General features: G+C 36.4%; 1 protein-coding gene across 6 annotated transcripts in view; it reads left to right on the forward strand.

The window, feature by feature from the left end:
• Positions 1–21115, forward strand: part of PCMTD1 (protein-L-isoaspartate (D-aspartate) O-methyltransferase domain containing 1) — a 43669-nt gene extending 22554 nt beyond the window's left edge. For 4 of the 6 annotated variants that reach the window (XM_030477714.1, XM_030477734.1, XM_030477723.1 and 1 more), the window contains 3 exons: positions 12044–12215; positions 13793–13916; positions 18238–21115. In XM_030477714.1, coding sequence (XP_030333574.1) covers positions 12044–12215; positions 13793–13916; positions 18238–18608 — 667 coding nt within the window. In that variant the 3' untranslated portion in view covers positions 18609–21115. Of the gene's footprint in view, positions 1–3424; positions 3591–11057; positions 11156–12043; positions 12216–13792; positions 13917–18237 lie in introns of those variants that run through there. The other 2 variants (XM_030477752.1, XM_030477760.1) reach the window with 2 other exon arrangements.
• Positions 21116–21744: the final 629 nt, after the last annotated feature.

Raw genomic sequence — 21744 nt, forward strand, 5'->3', positions numbered from 1 at the left:
AGAAGAACAGCATCACACAACCAAAACATAAAACTTCCAGTTTGTGACACTAGTTGATGAGGTAAGTGCTTAAGAAAGCACTCTTAAGAAGTGTGGAGTGTTTCTGCTGTGTAATACTTAACAAAACTGGTATGTACACATTGGCACGTGTATGTATGTGCATGTACATGCATATATACATACTTAAGAAAATCATGTAGTACGTGGGTGTCTTTGCATGTATAGGGTTATTTGTATCCGTACGAGTTTTTATTGTATAATTGTACATCATCTTTCTGTACAGAATTAGCTTTTTCTAATCTACCACTGTTGATGTAGACATGAGTGAATTTATCTGATTTGTCTTCATGTTTATTACCTGAAGAGATGGACTTCAGAGTATTCATTTATTCTTATACACCACTCATTTTTACTGGTATACTTCTGGGTTACAGGGCTTTGAACCCTACTAGTTCTACTTACCAAACAATTTTTTATTATTAGTTTGAAGCTGGCTAGTAAGAATCTGGATCTTGGGCCTCTCTGCCTCTGTAAAAGGAAAAGCAAGGGCTGTTCTCTGTAAAACTTCTTTTCCTTACAGGCAATGAGTTCTCCAACAGTGGTTATAAGGTAGCTTCTGGAAATGCGGAAAAGCTTTTGAATTGTCAGAGTAGCCTAAGAAATTGCATGTCCTATGCCTCTTCTCCTCCCCAGCAGGCAGCAGAGACGATTCTTTCTGTCCCTTTACCTCTGATGTGCTTTGTGAACTGCCATGCTCTTGGTTATGTTAGCTGGAGCTCAGTCCACTTTTTCCATACCCTAAACTTTGGGAAGTCTGGTCTGACCACAGGCCTTACTCCTTAATGCTCCTAAGTAACAGAAAAGTATCATCCTATTGTTACCTGTATCTGTATTAAATTCTGTACTTAGGATATTGGCAAGGTGATTTTAGTACTGTTTCCCCTATTAGAGTTTAATACATAACGGATGCCAGAATAAATAAAAATTAATTCAGTAAGGAGCTTTATGGTGTACTTCATATAATCTGTCTTTAAAAATGTGTGTGAAATGTGGTCACTTATGATCATTAATAATAATGCATTAGTGACTCTTTTAAGTTAGGTCTGTTTGCCAGCTAATCGATTCCTGTATATACGTGTACTCCTGCATTCGTGTAAGTTTGTCTACCAGACATACAAAAAGCTGGTTTTGATTGAAATGTCTTTCCAATCTGGTGATACATTTATGTACAGAAATAGAAATTGAGTGAAGGGGTAGCAAGGAAATATTACTATTGTTTAAGCAAAATCAGATTGGGCTGTTCCTGTAAATGAGTATCGGAACACTGGGATTTGCACTTTAAAACATGCAAGAACTGGGGAAAAAAAACCCCAAACAACCAAAGTTGCTAAACTTGGCATAAGTGAATGTGAGAGTTGCATGTATATGGTGTTTGAAGAAGTGATCGTACATAGTAAATGATCTAAATACTCTTAAAGAACAGGTGGTGTGTTTTACTCTGATTTAGCAAAGATCAGCTCTGAGGACAGTGTTATAAATGCTGTGTGCTGTTTGCAAGGATAGTTAAATTGATCTTTAGTTATGCAGTGCTATTCCAATGAGGGGGGAAAAGTCAGCAGGTTGGTTAATATGGTCTAAACTTTATTTGTATGGTATATCTTCGCATATGCTATATAACAATCCACCTTTTTCTCACAGGAGCAAAATACTAAGCAATGGCTACAAAACCACCCTCCTCACCAATCTATCAAAAATTATACTTCTGTGAAAGTGCTTTTTTTTTATACAAATCCACTTGGTAGTAACTACACTACAGCTGATGTGATACTGATTGGATGGTTGAATCTTGTGTTTTGGGGGGATTTGTACCTTGTCTGCACAGCTGATTCTGTTTAACTGCTTTCTTTGTAAATACTGTATTCTAATGTGGTTAATGAAGACGTGTGGGTTTTTCCATGATGGGGTCTTTGTTATATTCTTTCTGTAATATAAGCAAATTTATACATCATGTCTCCAATTTTTATCTTCCTCTCAAAGTAGTGTGCTCAGGGTCAGTATGTCTGGTTTTGATTCTTGTTTCAGTAACTTTTTCCTGCATCTTCATTTATAAGTAAAAGATACTTACCCAAAATTGTGTCGACTGTGGCAACTGAACTTAACTGCTGATTTGGTCAGCTTAGTATTTGGACAAAAGACCACTCAAGGAAAAAGGTGTGCGGTGTCTGTCTACTGTTGAATGCTGATGTATACCTAGCAGGTGTGCTTATTGTTTGAAAATAGATTTTATGTGGCAGACTGTTATGAATGAAGTTAATTGTCTAAATGGATGTGTGTGTGTGATGGGGGAAAAATGTCTTAAACTTACCAGCAGCTTCTAATGAGGCATGTAGGGGACAGAAGGAGCACAGAGACGACGTTCATTTTTCCTGGCTGTTAACGGAGTTGTGCAGATGGGGAATTCTGTAAAACTTTGCATTGCCACTTCCCAGCGCTCTTTGTTCAGTATATAATGTTCTTCAGTCTGGTCTGAATACTCTCAGCTATCTGCTTTTGAAACAAACAACAGGTTTAACCTTATGGATATGTACTTGGCGAGCTTCAACCTAGATCCTAAATAAATATTTTGAAACTCTGTTGTGTTCCTTTGCTTGGTGCAATAGGCCATTGGCTTTGCATTTGACTTTTGTGTGGAGCTGGGTCGTGATGGTTTAGGTGGGTTTTTGCCTTTTATTTGATGCCATTTTTATTGGGGAATGATCCAGTGTTGTGTGGTATAATATAAAACTTTCCTTGATTCCTGTAAGAATGTTGTTGAAATGTAGTTAAAACCTCATTTTTCTATGATTGGGGTAGGTGCTTGACCGAAGACTGGAAGTAGTGTAAAAATAGCATGTCCAGAAGGATTTGAGGCTCTCTGTGCTTAAAAGGAGGGTTGTCTACCGCTGGTAGCGGGACTTCTCTCAGTTTTGGCCTCTTGAGCTGTTCATCGGAGGAAAGGCTTTTCAGATACCTGCTTCAGAAAGACAAATGATTCCAGTAATCACTTGTATCTGTATCCATATCCCACCAATCTATAAAAATAGTTTTCCTCTAAACGGAGGTGGAGTTTTTCATTCTGAGAGGTAAAATGCTGTCTTGAGTTTACTTGACAACATATGTTTGCTAATAGAAGCAAAGGAGAAGTTCCATCTGAAAATCGTCATGATTGAGGTGCAAAGATTTTAGGTGTAGACTAAAGAAAGTTTTCTGAGTCTGAAATATGTGTAAGGCTCTCTTTGTTCTTAAAACCTTCAGGGAGTGCATGCCAATTAAGGGGAAAAAAATCATTCCTTAAGAAGGCGCTATCTGAAACACATATGTGCAAGTACCAGGCCCCGCTTCACCTGTTTATTGAAGGGGAATGTGTTGTCTTTTCTGCTCCCAGTCAACTTCTAGACCTAGAATATCCAGCTTGGAGAGAGAGCCACAGGGCAAGGCTAGGTTGCCCATCTTCTAGCACCCTATCAAAAACCAAACCTGGGTAAGCTGGTGAAGTCCCTGCTGTGAAAGAAAATCAACCCTTCTCAGGAGCAAAAGAAACCACTTCAATGGTAAGTGACAAGAACCCTAGTACTACTTCTGGGATAACTGTTATGGGTGAAACTTCCTCCTGAAGTCCTGTAGTAGATTGTGGTGGCATTGAAAAATAGTAAGCTTAACCTTCCAACAGAATACTTGTTTGTCTTCATTGAAATTCAGGCCTCCTGCTAGGATTTTGAAGGCTCACTTGATTTCCATTAAAGCAGATTTGAAACAGAAAGTTCCTTGTACACACATAAAGCAAGCTCCTTCTTCCTCCCTGTGCGGCTGGTTAATGATTCTGGTGGAAATCTAAGCAGGAAAATCAAACTGTCTCCAAAATTCAGTGATGAGGTTCTCATTTTAAATCTTACTGATAACTTAATTTTAATTGCAAATAGTGTAAATTTTAGTGGGTTGGTTTGTTGTTGGTTTTTTTTTTTTGTTTGTTTGTTTTTTTTTTTTACAGTTTTGGTTTTTTGTTGTGGTTTTTTTTGTGGGTTTTTTTTTTTTTTTTTTTTTTTAATTGGTGAATGAATTCTTGCTGAGGTTTAGTCTTAACCAGAACAACACAGGGAGTAAAACAATGACAGTGGGATTTTTTGATGCCAGAGATAATATTAAACAAAAAGGAAAGGAAGATAAGCTTCTGGAGTATTCCTTCTTTAATTCAGAGATACTAGAGAGAAGTAGTATTTCTAGTCCTACACCTTGTAAACCAGAAGGCTCAAAAAATGACAATTTAATCTACTCTTACCTAGGAAGGAACTAAACCTGCATTTTTAAAGCATTTAATAGTTGCAGAAATACATATTTTTGCCCCCTCAGAACCATACATAAAATGTCTTTTACAAATAAATAACATTATGGAGATTGTCTTTTGTTGGAAATCTGTTACTGTTACAAGTTTTAGTAGTAGTAAGAACATCTGTTACATTAAAGCGAGTGAAGATGATGCTGGGTGCATGGTTCCTATAAAATCTGTTGCTTCACAAAACATGACAGTTTCAACCTATAAAAAACATTTTTTCTGCTTCAGTAAAAAAAGAAAGCAAATATTCCTCTGCTTATGTAAACAGATAAGTTGTTTTCCAGTCTTCTATCCATGGATGTATTAGGGCCCTGACAATAAACTGAAGTGACACGTTTTTTTTCTCGTATCCCTATTCTGGTACACTTTAAAAAGCATTCCTTCAGTACAATTCTTCATTTTGCCACCATAGTACATAATGAAGTTTACAAATTTAAACCAGTGTTGAAGGGAGAGTGAGATAAGTTTTAAGAACCAGCGTTTCAGTTTTTCTTCAGAAAAAATGGAGTGATGTGTTTGGTCCACTTGAGTGAAAGTGATGAGACTGTCAGAAATTATAAAAAAAGATGAGGTTATGTAATAGAAAAACAATTTTATTCATAAGAACAACAATATAATAGAAGACAATTTTATTTTAAAATGGAGATGACACATACAAGCGACGTAGAGGTACAGGTTTCTTACTGTCCCTACAGCATTGCCTGGAAGCTGAAAAAAAAATGTTAGAGGCAAAATTACTAAATAGAAATTCTACCAGCATCACTTTAGTGCTGGTGAAAGTACTATTATTGTAATTGGATGCAAGGGACTTAAAAGTTGTCATTGTAGGTTTTGTTTCGTTTTCAGAGATTTAATATCTTTGTTTCCATTTTTTCTAGAATTTGTAGTTTATATGCAGATCTCACAAAGATCAATACTAATAGGTAAAATGTAACTTTTCAACAAAATGTGCCAGCAATCCCTGAATATGCATTTATACGTGAACCAAAGATTAGTTCAAAGATGTTGAGAAAATGCTTGAATGCAGTCGAATGAATAATGGAGAGGAAAAAAGAACTTTCAATCTTGTCGTGCTGTTGTCCCACTTAATAGGAAAAGAACAGTCTTTAGAAATTGTTTTCCGGTATTAGCTGGTGCCGGTTTTAAGTTTCTTAGCTAGTGATTTAATCTTAAAGAGACACTGGCAGGATATAACATGGGAAGTATTTATTAAGAAACAAATGGGAAAACCTTTTCTTGCTATATGTAAGTACCACCTTTAAATCTGATTGATACGCTAGTTCTGAAGCACTTTTACAGTCAAGTAAAAGGAGAAAGGCTAATGAAGCATAGAAATTGAAAAGTAATTATTCTGTTGCATCTTCTTGTGGCATCTTACATTGCACAAAGCCGTGTGAGTATTGACCTTTGTATGTGGTTCTCAAAGAAGATAAGTTTTATGTCAGCTTAAAACCTGAAATACTGACTAAATTACCTGAACACTTTTTCACGGTTTCTTTCAGTGAATGCATCAGTGCTTTAATAGGTTCTTGGAGTACTTGGAGTAAAATTACCAATTTATTAAATTCTTCTGTTTGACATAGGAGAGGCTCTGAGAGGATTGATTTTTAATGCAAATGGACAAAGGAGTCAGAACTTTCTAGATGAAATCACGTGTGGCTTTTCAGTCCTTGTCTTAAAATAACTACAGGAAACACTCATTTTTCAGCTGCTGTAGCTGTGTTTTAGAAAGATAGGCCAGTGTTTTGTAGGTGAAAAGAGTAAGAAACTTCTAAACCAATCTGCCAATTTTTTTTTTTCTCCCTTATTCCACCATTTTGAGGAGTCCTTTTGTGTCAGATGTGGTCAGCAGTATATTAGAATTAGAAAAGCAGTGTATTAGTTCAGGACAAAAATAAGTGTTACTTCCTTGTCACAGTAGCATAAATAGTATAATGTTCTCTTATAAATTTTCAGAGTCTACACATTGGCAAATTAATTTCAATGTCTGGTTATTAATGTATTTGATGGTTTAAGGGAAGTTTCATGTAAAGCTAGTTTTATTAGTTTTTACGTTGGATTTACTATTCTATCTATTAAAACCTGATTTTTTGTTTTCTTTTTTCTCCATGATTTTTTGTGAAATTTGCCTTGCAGTGCTTTCAAATTCTTTGTTCCAGTGTAGTGCCACTGTAGATTAAATGGCAAGTGTTAACTTGACAACCTTTTCTTACACATCATTAAAGTTGAAGAGTAGTCCTTTGTGCCTGAATTTAAATAAATGAATTTCTTATTAGAGGGGAATGACTTGGAGCAGCTTGATGGTACTGAATGAGATTTCAGACCTTTTTGGAAGTCTTGAGTTGACTGACTGAAGGAATGTGGATGGGAAAACAATGTTGAATTCATGCTGGAATAGGCTTGCTGTTAAGGGCTGCGGTCAGCAAGCTGAGAGAAGAGTGTGGTTAGTAACTATAAGGATAGGCAGAAGAGTACTGTTAGGTGATATTCTGGTAAGAATGTAGTAGTTCAGAGGTGTAAATGTAGCTGGACTAATGCTGATTTTTAAGAACTAATTAATTTTTCTCCTAGCAAAAGGCAGGCATAAGTTGTTTAAGTGGTTCCTCAGTATTGCGCTTTTTAAAGCATCTTGTAACATCTTACTGTTTCCTTCAAACGCCGGCCTGGGGACGTTGTAAATTGTTTTTCCTTCAAATTACTTGATTTTTTTTTTTTTTCTTTTATTGAACTTGTTCCTTTTTAAAGAATAAAGTATGTATAGCACTTAAAAAAAAAAAAAAAAAAAAAAAGACAATTCATGCCTATTTGCACCTAGTTTCATCCTGAAGAGACGAGACATCAGGATAACATCCTACATTCATGAAGGTTGTATAGGTAGAATTGCTTAGCCCAAGAAGCATCCTGTACATCTTCAGAGTTGGAAGTAATTAAAGTGTACATTCTCTGGGTGAGTATTATGGTAGGAGCAACCAATTAACCCCCTTTTAAAACAACCCCTGCTGTTAGGGTAGATTATTGTACTACGCTCTCTTTTTTAATTAATGTCTTGTTATCACACAAGTATTAGATTGGTGGATATGGATACAAGAGCAACAAACTTTAATCTTAGTTCTTTGTATATGTGCTTTCTCTTAAAGGGATGTTCATTTTATACCATAGTAACGCTTATTGTGTTGACATCTATGGGGAATCTTACTTAAAAGATCATGGGCAGTAAATCTATTACTTGATATTTTTCTTAAGTTGCTGCAGCAGACAGAAATGCACTTCAAATTCTACAGGTGTTTTTTGTTGGGTTTGCTTGGAGTTTTTTTTGTTTGGTTTTTTGTTTTGTTTTTTTACATTTAGTTGGAGGAAAAAATACTGTGGCTGTGTTGAGGATGAACTTGAAATGTCCAGCTTTGAGGGACAGATTACAAAAATGCAAAAGATGGAAGGGCAGAATCAGGTCAACAGATGTTCTGTGTGCTTGAAACTGCTTGATTACCCTGGGCCATTGCTAAATGTGATCTGTGTGTGCTTAAATTTATCCTATGGCAAGTGCTCATTTAAACAAAAGTGCTCATTTTCTGTTGCTGTGTCCTGTTGGCTGTTGGTTCTCTTGTAATCAAGATACCAGATTCAGCTGAAGAATCTAATGTGATTAAAACTTCTCCAGATTGCTCCAGCACTTAATTACTGTTGTTTTTTTTTTTTTTTTTTTTGGGGGGGGGGGATTTGCATCCGATGTACGAAGTAAAGAGTTTTTTCATGTTACCTATATAAAGGTCTGCAAAGACACTCTCTCCATTTGGTAAAGATGAACAAATGGTAAAGAACACTTGACATTTCTTAGTTCAGTTTCAACTCACTAACTAAAAAAAAAAATTGTGATATATTATCTCATCTTGATAGATAGCTTATGTGATTGTCAGTACTGCATGTTAAAACAATAAGCCATTTATTTTCAGCAGTGTCATTAATCTAATAAAAGATAGCACAGTGCAACACAGAAGGAAATTGAATATCTGATGTGTTTTGATATCCCAAAGGCAATAGGAATAAAATCAACTTGTTGGGTATAGTGGCAAGTAGGACTAAAAGAATTTGCGTTTGATTACGTCAAGTTCCATAGTAAAACAATGTGCTTGTTAGTGTTTTCATACTATAAGAGTAACAGGCTTGTGATGCTGCTGGCAGGTATTCTTCAAATTGGTTACTCCCTTGTATTTGCAGTATCTTTGTATTTAAGTTTTAGATCATTTCCTGATCAAATTGAGTCTTTTTTTAATATTTGAGTAAAGTTGAAATTAACTTTGCTTATTTTGAAAATTATTTGGGCAAGTTAGTAGAACATTCTCAAAATTACACTTTAGTCTTTTTGGAAGGTCATCACATTACTGGATTAGATGCATTTATCAGCTCTTTCTAATTCATATGCGTGTGTACCTTTGTAATAATGAATCAGCTGAAGATTCAGGGAGTGGGGAAAAAGTCTTGTGGCATCACTGGTGAGGTTTACATTACAGGGGAGTGTGGAGGAGTAAGGTTCACAGTTGTGTAACTTAATTAGATTTGAAAAGTCCATAATACTCTACTAACTATGATCTCTGTATGCCTTTATTGCTGGTATTTTGTCACTGCTCATGCCATAACACATGAAGCAGTTGGTTTTGTGGGAAGCATGAATGCAGAGGGTTGGCTTTTGAACTTACTTACTGCTATGACCAGAGGCAGTTAGTGAGCTCTTCCTCCCATTTCTTTTACTTACTTTTAGCTTTCTTGATAACAGGAAGCTACGTAGGGCGATTACTGAACTGCCTATGTTTGAGTGGGCAACTAGCATACCAGTGCAGCCATACCTGTTACCGTTGTATGGCCAGGTGAGCTGAGGAGACCCCCTTATTTTTTATCTGCCATGGACTAAACAGATGTCTTCAGGAATTATAGGTACTCTAGTCCATGCAGTGTTTAGGTTTGCTGTGGGAAATGAGTCTTTTGGGGAAACTCCAGCTGTTGACAAGTTGGGTTGAAGCCAGCTGAAGCTGTGTGGGGTGGAAGAAGGTATTTTTTTGAAGTAAATGGACTAATAAATAACAGCTGTTTGGGTCATAAGCCTTGTGTCTCCACAGAACTGCTAAAAATGGGGAGCACAGTCCAGCCAATTTGTTTCCATAGACGGAATTGGTCTTCAGTGCTTAACCCATCGCATTCTTCCAGGGGTAATACAGAAATTGCTTCTCTGCCTTCATTTGCCCTTCATGCCATTCTGGTGGCAAGCTATGGAGCTAAATGAGAAATCATCTTTAGGTTTTACTGTATTTGTAAAGACCACTGTGGATTTTCATCCCCAGCTTGTGTATAGAGTATTTTGTGTCTGGGGAATGTTTTGTGGGGTTTTGTTTTGTCTTGTATTTTTGATTCCTTGAAGAGTTTGGTGTTCCTGCTTGTTTTAAGAGGGTGCAAGGCCACTGGCTTTGAGACCTTTAGGGTGGTTTTAAGTAGAAGAAGAAATTAGGAGTATCTGGTGATAAGTTCACCATCTTTTAGAGGAGCATTCTGAGAAAATTGGAACTAGTTGTGAAAGTCTCCCAGTTAGGCAGGCAGGCTGTCTTAATTTTTCTAGAACTATCCAGGGACTGTCTCTAGATTTAAAACTGCATTTTAGAAAAGTACCATGTTCTCTCTCTCCTTGCCCCCCACCCCCTGTGTCTTGTACTTTTGAAGCCCAACAAAGGTACTTTACTCAAACTTTTAAATTGATGTGGTGATGCTTGACTTAAACTGCAGGCAACCTGAAATTAAAGCTGTAGCATGAACTGCCTGATTGACCTTCACTGAATGTAGAAAACCACATGATAGTGCAAGTGCTTATGAAATGAGATCGCTTCTTTAGCACAGTCATCAGTGCCTTGGGTTTCATTTTCTTCCCAGCATTTAACCTTGCCTAATGTATTTCTAGATCTTTCTGTGTTAATCTGAAATTACTTCAGCCACAGTTCAGGCTGGACTAACTGCCCAGATGTGTGCAACAAGGCAGTCATTCCCCACTTCCCTCCCTCTACCTGCTTCATTTTTCCTCTTAAATCTACCAGTTGTGTTTGTAGCTTTCAGTTTTTCCTCTGGATTTGGAAAAGGAAACGACATTGTGGACTGCTGGCCACAGATAGCACATGAGAGTGCTGTGCAGTAGTTGGTAAACGATTCTAGGGATTCTAAAGGATTCTGTCTGTGAAAGGAATGTTGTAATGTTTTCAAGGTCAAGCATCCTGGGGTCTTGGGGAAAAAGATATAGCTCCAGCAAAAACTTCAGTTTAATAGAATTCTGATTTGTTAATGGCAGTGTTGTAGATTGGAAAGTCAGCCAAGCCTTATAGGCAGTGTCCCTAAGCAGTGATAGCTGCCGAGTTTTGCTGTAACTGAAGAAATAATTTTGAATGTTATCAGGTGGTGTACTGGGATTTGCTACTGCTAGCCAAGTAAAACAACTCTTTTCGAATGAGAGTCAGCAGTAAAGTCAGCATTGTAAAATACAATGGCTACATGTGTTTGAAGAAGCTTTTAGAAAAAAATCATTCCTTCTAGATGAAGTTTGAGATGCACTGGATTTTAATACTGCTGGATGAAGTTTATGAACTATTTCATGCAACATCAAGGTGTTAGCTTTTACTCTAATTTCCCCCCCCTCCCCCCCCCAAAGTAAACCATAAGTCCCTTCTATAAGCTACTCTGTAACCTCTCTTCTTAATTTTAAAGTGCTTGGGGAAAATGTAAAGTTCCTTGCTGAAGGAAATCTTTTACGAAAAGGTAAATTACTTTCATTTGGGTGTTACAGCTGAAGCAGTAAGGTGCTGCAGAGATTTGAAAAATGTCGAAGTACCAGTGTAATGGAGATTATATGCAGGTTTGGCAGTAATGCTCTACGCTGTACATCCTTCCTTTGTTATTTTATGCAGTAACAAAGAGTACTTGCAGTCCTTGCAACTTCTTTTATAAATTTAGGTCCACTTAAAAGCAGTTTGGGTAACTTTCATTTGCCGATGAAAATTAGAAAATTAGACACTTCTGAGGTCATTAATGTTTTCTTTTTCCCTTTTTTTTTTCTTTCTTTTTTTTTTCCCTGCCCCCTTCTTGCTTTGTGGGTTTTCATAAAATGCCAGACTTTCCCATTAGATTCTTTTTTGGGAAAAGCGGACTGGGCTCAAGGTGGAAGATTGGGAGACAGAAGCAAACGAGCCTTAAAACCTTTAAAAAAACAAAAAAAAATGAAAAAGAAGGGGGGTATTGAACTTTCAATATTTATTCAACAGCCTGGGTATTGGGTGATGTTGATAAATGTACTGTTGTAAAGACTTTTACTGTATGGCTTGTCAGGTTTCTTTAGACAAACATATTTGCGGGTAGGAAGTCTGGTGATGATTTGAGGCCTTTTCTGTTTTGCATAATATATAATTATAATTGCTTAAGAGTTTTTCTTTGATCCCGATGTGGCAGGAAAAAAAGAAAAAAAGGGTTATTTTCAAAGTAGTATTGCCTTAATACAGACTTTAAAAGTATGTATGCTAATCTTTCTTCATTACGTAAGGGAAGAAATGAAAGATATTTTTCTGTCTTTATCTGGACTGGCTTTTCTTAAAGATCCTAATTTGAAATTTGTCCCCTCTTTGTGTTTTTCCTTTTTTTTCTTCCCCTTAGATTTGAGTTCTGTGAACCTGCCTTTGTGGTTGGTAATTGTTTGGAAATAGCCTCAGACAGTCATCAGTATGACCGGATTTACTGTGGAGCTGGAGTCCAGAAAGACCATGAAAACTACATGAAAATTTTATTGAAAGTTGGAGGCATTTTAGTAATGCCTATAGAAGATCAGGTGACTTAGTGACAATTTCCCTTTTTATCTTCTAGTGTGAAAAATACATAATTTAAAGAATGCTTTTAAATGTATATTTGACTAAGTTAACATTCAACTAATATCTTGGTTCAGTGTTTTTGTTGCAGTTAAGCATATACTAGTCTTTCTAATGAAGTCTTGAACTTTTTTTCTTAAACTTGTAGGAAAGCATCAATATCCTGCTTCCAACAAAGTCTGTGGCAAAACTGTCTTCAGTGATACTAGAACTCCATTCATAATATTTTCAGTGTATTATACCAGTCCGAGAACTGCTTTGAAATCTCTGTGCCACAGTTATTTTCAGTCAGTACTTCACAACGCAGAAATCATCCTCTAAACCAAGAGAATTTATTTCCGATAAATGTGAAATAGTTGTGATTCGTGGGACATTGTAAGAGGAGGGGGGAAAAAAAGAAGGAAAATATGACATTATTTCCATCAGTTTTCAGTTTTGCTTTTCCATGTTAGATTAAATGTTTTTCAGACAGATGGATTGCTTTCATAGTACTTTGCACTTTTATCACTTCTAATTCTTAAATCTCGAAAGGCTTTACAGAGGAAAGTTACTATTCTCCCTGTTTCACTCACAGGGAAATTGAGAAAGACACATTGTGACTTAAGTTGATGTCCTCCTAAATACAGATAATTACTAAAATGCTTGTTGATAAACATGCTAGTTATTTTATCTTCCAAAAAAAATACCACATCATATATCTGCTTTCTCAAAATACCAAAATAATTTAAACATAGCCTGCATGATTCAGTTTCATAATTTTTTTATTGGCCTAAGATACTGACAGTTGAAATTGATGGAATCCTCCTTAAAAGTAGTCACAGTTTTAAAGCAGAATTATAACTGTGACCATTTCTATGTTATATACAAATGGTTAGGGAGCTAGAGCCTGTAAAGTAGAAGGAGCAGCTGAAGTATCTCAGTTAATCTAGCCTGCAGAGAAACAGGTAAGGCAGCACTTAATTCTTGACCTGGCTTCCTAAAGGGTTGGAGAATTTGTCTAGTAGACAGGAATCCCTCGCAGGTGCACATCAGACTGAAAGAAGAATGTTATAGATGGCAGCATGTATTCTCTAGGGAAGACAATTTTTCATAGCGAAAGTGGTTGTACACTACAGTAGGTTGCCTAGACAGATTGGGGAATTTCAATCCTAGGAGATCCCTTTTTAACTTAATTGGAAAAGCTTCTGAGTTGCCCGACTTAACTTTGAAGTTTGTCTTGTTCAAGCAGGAGGTAGGACTCCAGAGGTTGCTTCCAGTTGAAAGTATTCTATGATATTTTGGAAAAAATCAGAAAAAGCAAAACTTAACCTTGGGCCTTAATTTTCCAGTTGCATCTCTTCCCATTGCCAAAGAGCCATATTCAGTACTCTGAATATACTATGTAATATTTCAAGGTATATGAAAGTCCTTTCTGTTCGTAAGACAGCCTTTATAAATCTGAAGCAACTCAAAATACCAGCGTGTTTGAACACCAATCTAAATAGTATTGATTACAACAAAACTGTAACCACTGATACATTTTGTTTTTGTTTTTACGCAGCTAACACAAATCTTGAGAACGGGACAGAACACGTGGGAAAGTAAAAATATCCTTGCTGTTTCATTTGCTCCACTGGTGCAACCAAACAGAAATGACAACGGCAAACATGACACAGTGGGACTGCGTAAGTGTCATTTGTGCTCACTCCTTTTGCAGCTCCCTTTGATGGGTGGTTAAAGTGCCTGCTGGTGGTTGTCTGGAAGTGGGGAGACTGTGCTGTAGAGACATAAAGTGAAAGAACAGGAACATAATGTTCAGCAAAGCATACGTTTTTGTGCTTCTGGCACATGTTCTGTATTACTAAACAATTAATATTCTGAACTAAAACTGTAGCGCTTCCAGCTTATTTCTCCAGTCTTTTCCTTATAGGTTCAGGTTTTTTACTTCTAGCCAGGTATAGATAAAATAGCAAAACTACTATGAGGTCTGTCAGGAGTGCTAACTTTCTGATGGTCTCTCAGAGGAAAGTATTTCTTCTCTTCCCACTGAAATGGAAGGAGCATTCCTAAACTCTAGCTGTAGTATGGCAGGATATTAATAGATGAGTGTGCTTGTGTCTGTCTGCAACTGATCTAAGTCATGCCTAACTGTATTTTATTAGTCATTGGGGTTGACTTTCTAGCTGCAGTGCTTTGAATTGGGTTAGTAAACATATTTTGAATGTCTCTGAAAGTATGTCTGTTGCCAAGATGATAAGATAGCATGATAATGGTAGGGGGAAAGAAGTGGCAGATAAAGGTGTAGAGTTGAAATTCTCTGTCAACGTAGATAGGCCTAGGTGTAGAATAATACTAAGAGCTTCAGTGGCATATGGGAACTTAAATCCAACAAAGAGCCTAGAAGATAACAGCTTTTCTCTCCTGTTTTGTTCTGTTAACATATAATTGAAGGGAGCTAATTCACCTGTCCTCTTTGCCTGTTTCTTATCTCCATGCACATTTTTGAACGGTGAAACAGGTATAAACCCTTCAGGCTATTTATTTTGAGAGTGTATGTGAGCTTGCCAGGGATAATGCCGTATTATATTTACCTTTACTTTTTTTGTTCAAAGTATAGAAGATCCTTTTTTTTAATTATTTCTGCAAAAGAACCAGTGATGTAATTTTTGTTGTTTTGACACTTGCTTTTTAAGACCCCGAAGTTATTTCCTGAAATTAATTTGTTAATGCAAGATTATTTCCCCCCCCCCCGCCCCCCTTCCTCTGTTCTTTGCTTTAGATGGAGTCCATAGTAGATAGGCTGTCGTGATAAGAGGGAAATACAGAGGTGGCTTGTCAAAGTTTCTGGTCTTTCTATGATTTTATACAGTCTAGTTCCCTAGAACACAGAAGAGGATTTTCAAGTGTTCTTTATTACCATTCCTGAATTTCCAGAATGAAAATAGTGCAGATCAGTAGTGTTCAGAAGTAGACTTTGAATTACACTGTAAAATTAAATCAGTAAGCTAGGCTGCTTTCTGCTGCTCAAGCTGGTCTAGTTGTATCATGAAGCTTAACAAAAAAGAAAAAAAAGGAGGGGGAGAGTGTAAAAAGTAGTGATCTGAAGCTCAAGAAATAAAAATTCTAGCTGATTTCTCTATTATATAATATTGACTATTCGTTTCAAATCCAGGCACTTACAAATTATCTTTAAAAGTTCAGAGTAGTGTAGTAAACATTATTCTTCTGTAAACTTTAACTAGAAATTGCAGCTGTTGCTACTAAGTAAGCATGGAGTCTATGCTGTACTTTGGATAACCATTGAATGCCTTCTGACACATAATGTTGTATATAGACTACAGTTACAACTCTCATATGTATATGGAGCTTAGTAAAATATCTGTCAGCCAGTCATTCCCAAAGTAGGATCTTTTTCTCATAGAAAACTGCAGAGCTGTTGGTGAAAGGATCCTTTCAGCAACTTTGTTATTGGTTAGGACACAGTTCACCCCTACTAGAAATTGGAAAGAAGTGGACATTAGGATGCTAAACTTCCAAAAACTGCATCCTGTTCCTCTCATTAAAAAAATAATAATCCATTAAGTGAATGGTTCGATTAATGCTTTTAGGAGACAAACTGAGACAGGTTTGCAGTAAACCGCGTCCAGATTCTCGTCTTATATGTAAATGATTTAAGATGACTTACTCAACACCAGAGTGGCTACACTGTGTGGCATGTTACAAGCAAGGACGAACTCTGTCTTTGGGTGGACTGTAACATACATGATAAAAGTTCAAGTACCACTAGCACTGGTAAAATAAATACTCTGCATCTCAACAGAGTTTTGCACTTCAGCAGGATGCTAACATGGTTGCACAGCTTTGTGCTTAACTTTGTGTGGGAAGTAAACTTATATTGATCCACATTGTACTGTATGTACTAAAAACCTCTTAATCATGAGCCTAGTACATCCCTGATAAGTCACAATGGTAGATTTTATTGAAGTCTAATTTTCTTTTTTATTTAATTGTAATGAAGGAGAAAAGATGAAACTTCTGAGGTAACAGATTAGTTGAATCTTACTGTGTTTTTAAGCATCAAGCAAGTTTGAGAAAATCGTTACTCAAAACAAAAGAGTTGTCTTTCTTGGTCAGTTTGGCTTAAATCCATGAATGTCAGTGGAACTTACGACTACTTCTGTTACTTGACGTCTTCCCTAGGTATCCTCCTGAGCAGTTGTGTATTCAAACGGATTTTAATACCTGCGTAGGAAAGCTTTGTGACAGCCTCACTGTTGGACTTTATAACTATCTTTTCTACCTATCAAGCATTTCTTTAATTTAAAAAATGCAGCAAGCCTGAAGCTTTCTAAAAGCTGAATTTCTTTGTAGTCTGTGTGCGCCTGGAATTTCTGACCATTAGTGCAGGAGCTTTACGCCTTGCCTTCCTTTATGTGCTACGAATTGCTGCTAGTTACCAGTTACAGCTTATGATCTGGGATGTGACTGTGAGTGGCTGACTTTGCCTTTAAACCTTTTAGATGCTGTTGTTTTCAAAATCAAATAGAATATAATCATAACTAGCACTAAAAATACTGTATTTTTTTTATATTACCTTACAGGATAAGAAAGTTGAGAGCTTACTGCTTTTAAGCATTCTGCGGGGAACAGTGTTTCAAAATTTAATTCCATCATCTTTTGAAGGAAATAATTACTTTTCTTTCTTTCTGATTTTATGAAGTCTCTCTTGTATACGGGACCAAGGCCTGCTAGTCCACTACTTCAACTTTATATGCCTTCTGCTTGCATTTACTATGATTGGCAGTCTGCAATCATGGCTTGTTTAGCTTTGTCTTATAAATGTGTTTTGTATGGTTAGATAGGGTTTTGTTTGGTTTTGAATTTTGAGTTGGTTTAATATTAAAAAAATGGGGCTTAATTTTTTTTGGGGGGCATGGCTGTTTGTTTTTTCGTTTTGTTTGGGGGTTTGTTGTTGTGTGGGCACTTTATTTCCGTTGGCATTAGCTGAAATCAGTGTTGATGATTATAAACATCCTGTCTCAGATATGAGTAACTAGCATGCAACTGAAGTCAGTGTATGAAACAATAGATTTTGCTTGAAATACATTGAGTGTTTTTGTTTTCTGGGGGTTCTTTTTTGGTTTTATTTTTGGTTTTGGTGGTTTGTTTTGTTTTGTTGGTTTATTTTTAAGCTGAAAGCCATACTGGGAGTGTAATTATCAAAATTATTTCTGCACTAGGTTTTTTTCTTGCTGTTAGTCCCCGTTAATTTTATGCTACTTCGTATGGTAATTAAAATGACAAGCAAGAAAGTTGAAAAGGCTGTATTTTTGGTTGGTTGCTTTTTTGGTTTTGTTTTCTTTGGGATTAGTCAGCTGTAGCTGATCTAGGGCAGGCATCCACCAGCTCAACAATACTTAGCCATCACCTGCCTGTCTGTCATTGCAAAATATGTGGCTTTGGGGTTTTTTACCTGTTTTTTTTTTTCTTCAGGTCTTCAGTAATTTTGATCCTTTTCTGCTGCAAAGCTATGGTTGACTTACCTGGTTGGTCAGCTGTGACGTTGACATGGCCCTCCTTCATAAGTTGGATTCAGTACGAAGTAGGGAAGAGCATAGTGAGTAGATGAGGGAGCAGAAGAAATGCACTTGTCTAAACAAATGTGACACAGGGCTAGAAATTGTATCCCAGCAGCTGGATCTTGAAATAGTGCCAGCTGTAGGTCCCAAGATGTTCCAGGTGACAGTATTTATTGTATGCTTTCTTAAATTTATGTTAATAATCTGTTCATGCTTTCTACTTCTCTTGTGTATGTAGCAAAAGACCTTCTAACGTCCTGGACTGCGCCACAGGGTTTGTGACGGTGGCTCTTTCTACCCTTGTTTCATTTGCATATTGTAGCATGTACTAAAGGTTCAGTTACTCTTGAGCATCAGTCTTAGCTGCAAAGCAGTAATTTTTGTGCTAGAGGGAACTTAGTATAACTTAGTTTCTTTTCATTTTTAGCTCCATGTGCTGTTAGGAATCTCCAGGACCTCGCTCGAATATATATCAGACGCACCCTTAGAAACTTCATAAATGAGGAGATGAAAGCCAAAGGTATTGCTCAGAAGGCTCCTCCGAAACGAAAACGAAGGAGATGTCGTAGACGCAGGATTAACACCTATGTGTTTGTTGGTAATCAGCTCATTCCTCAGCCACTAGATAGTGAAGAAGATGAAAGAATGGAAGATGATAACAAAGAGGAGGAGGAAAAAGATCACAGTGAGGCCTTGAAGCCAGAAGAGCCTCCTCGAAATCTGTTGAGAGAGAAAATTATGAGTCTACCATTACCTGAATCTTTAAAAGCATACTTGACCTATTACAGAGAGAAATAAATAACTTGGTTTAAGTAGAAATAATGCCTACTGATAGTTCCTTTATTCTTGAAAATGTAGCATTTATTAAGTAGATGGACAAATAATTATTAGTCTTTCATCAAGACTGAAGTACAGCGATAAATCGTAACTTGTCTGTATCTTGTCTTTGCTACAAGGAAGACTTGCATTCAACAATAGAATCTCTTTTTTAAGATCTATTTTTCTTTAAATTTTGAAAATGCTGTTTTAACTCTGATAGAAATATATATTCCATTATGCAGCACTAATCAATATTTTGCATGGTAAGTCTTTTTTGATCCCTAACAGATTTGTATTGATAAAAGGATGAGTGAAATTTTATATATGCTAAATAGTTGTTAAACATGTGCATCTGACTTGATGAGCATTTTGTCTGTATTTATTATTATTAGGGGAACATTTTAAACATGCAGACACTTATCCTCTAATGTCCAAATCAGACCCTTTTACTATGGCTTTGTTGCAATCATTATTACTATGTTGGTATAGTTGTATTCCAACAACACAAGTGCAATAAATGTATACAGACACTGAATGAGCTGGCTTTAATGATACATGAAAATACAAGTTCTGAAATGTCAAATGACCCTGCTATTTCTGTGTTTATATCTCTTGCCAAAAGATCTTGAGAAAACTAACAGCTTCTCTCAGAGCCTTAAAGAAACACCATATTGAATAAGAAGCAAAAAGCAATGCTTACTTCAGCTCTGCTTATACTTAACTCCATTCTACACTTTCAGTATTTCTAACTAGAGGTACTTCCTCATTTATGGGAAGTTTAGGACAGTGCATTTTGTTTATTTCTGCAGCTCACAGCATTGAGTCAAAATGTTTGGTAACACAAGACTGTAATTTAGATTTCAGCCATCTATATTTACTGCTTTTAAGTAGAGGTAGAATTTCAACAAAGTTTAGTTTGTATTGCTTATTGGGATAGCTATAATAGTAGAAGTTAGAATTTGTTCTGCAAATGCACTTTAGTAAGTGAATTTTATACTTAACATGCATCTCCAGGAAGGTAGACTTGTGCTAGCCTGTATTTTGTTTGAGCATGGCTCTTAGCACAAAAATATTTATAAATTCATTTGCATCTTTTGGAAACCTAAGAGTAGCAGTGCAACTGTGGGGACCCACAATAGTGCTGAGTTAAACCCTTCTACAATTTTTCCTCTTCTAGTTGTGAAGTTACTTGCAGTTCTCACTTTTAACTTTGTTTGCTTTTACCATCTTAATTTCTTCACTCTGTTGTAACATAACCAATGAGAGAAAACTGTTTATTAAGAACTTGGCATGATATGCATTAAAAGCCACAATCATTGGAAGCATATGCCTGTTGGACCCAGTGAAAAACATTCCTCTTGAAATATCCTGCACGATACATTTTAAAATACTGGTAACAGGTTTTCAGTGTAATAACAATGAATAAGCCCATCTTTCTAAAACAGTAAATGTTCCTAGTCCAAGTATTTGTAACCAGCCAGTGGTCTAACAGTCCAATATTGACTTCAAAATACATAAGCATTTTGTTGCATCCGAGGAGGAAGACAATATTTAATCCCCTGATACTTGACTCTTTATGGTGCATTTCATGCTGTGGTCTCTGGTTTTTAAGGTACATCATAGTAATGTTTAAGTGGAACTTCATGAAGGCCTGTTGTACCAGCATGTGGAGTTACTTTCCGCAATATATTTACAGTGTAAGTGAACACAACTATTTGCAATATTCTGACTTTGACTTTATTTTAAAAGCAGAAAATACTAATTAAGAAATAGTTTTCCCAAATAATGATACTAATAGAGTAATTGTGATGCTTCAGCTATAAGAATTGAACATAATCTTCTTTTAAATGGATTATTTTAGATGGAGTTGAAATAACCTGAAGTTTGAGATGGCTTTTGTCTCTCCTTTTCTTGGAATCGACATCCATAAGCTCAGGAGTATGAGATTACTAAATATTACTTAAATATTTTAAGGACTTTATACAGGATGCTTTTGGAGAATAAATTTCTGTATTCTGTCATGCCTGTATACTTGGAAAAATGAACAGCGGCTGACTTGTCATGATTCTTCAGTATGTAAGGTTTTTTTGGAGTCACTGAAAGAGAATGTTCTGTGTTTTATATGTGGATTTATTTTACACTCTTGAATTTATATTTACATAAATAAAAGGTAGAAACGCAAAATGAATTAAAACTTAATTTTTGCCATCTCAGTTGATGATGGGGACATTGTTGCAATAAAAGTTTTTTTGTTTGTTTGGTTTTGGTTTTTGTTTTTTTGTGGTTTCTGCTTGCTTGAATTTCTGTGTTTCTGTGCAAGTACTTTCAGTTATTTGGAAATTCAGATACCAGTTTGTTCATAGTTAGGTCAGTAAGTTCTTAATAAAGGCTGTTGAATTTCAGAAATAGAGTAATACACCTCCTTGCTGAATTTCAAATTTTTGCAAAGGTTGGAAGATGACATGTTACTCATGACACAGGAAAAACCATTTTTGGCCCCGCACTGCTTTCCAGAGTATGCTTGTGGAGAGTTATCTGGAGAGCCCAGAAAGCTACGCTGGAGTTTCATGGCTGGGCCGTTTTTTTGGGGTTTTTTTCCCCTCTTGAAATATTGAGATTGTTTTCACCCTTGACAGAACAATTATCCTGGTCAAAATAAATAAGGAAGACTTGAGGTAAGAACAGTAGGGGTCGTGAGCAACTAGCAAGTCACACTTTCTGTTGAAACTCCCTCTTTGTGCAGCCCTGTTCCAGTACCACTTGGAGGAAAAATACAGGGTGGATAGGCTAGGCTGACTAGCAGTAGTTCAGTTGTGGTCACTGTAAGGAAGGATGTGATGAGTTGGAACTTCAAGAGATTTTTATCTTCGTTGGTCTGGAGGAGGAATCAAGACTTCAGAAACCCTAGTTTTTAATCCCATGTTGTTCAGGAAATACTCAAAAACTTGGTGCTCTTCATTGAAATAAACCTCAACAGTTCTGTTAAGCTGAGCACTGCCTCTTGCTTGCTTTGGTGCAGGCCACTTGAGACTATTTTCCTTTTTGTAAATCCTGTAATTTTTTTCTCTAATTTTTAAAATGCATCTTTACCTGTCAGTTTGAAAACAAGCAGGGA

The sequence above is a fragment of the Strigops habroptila genome, chromosome 1 (assembly GCF_004027225.2).
Source record: "Strigops habroptila isolate Jane chromosome 1, bStrHab1.2.pri, whole genome shotgun sequence".
Lineage (NCBI taxonomy): Eukaryota > Metazoa > Chordata > Aves > Psittaciformes > Psittacidae > Strigops > Strigops habroptila.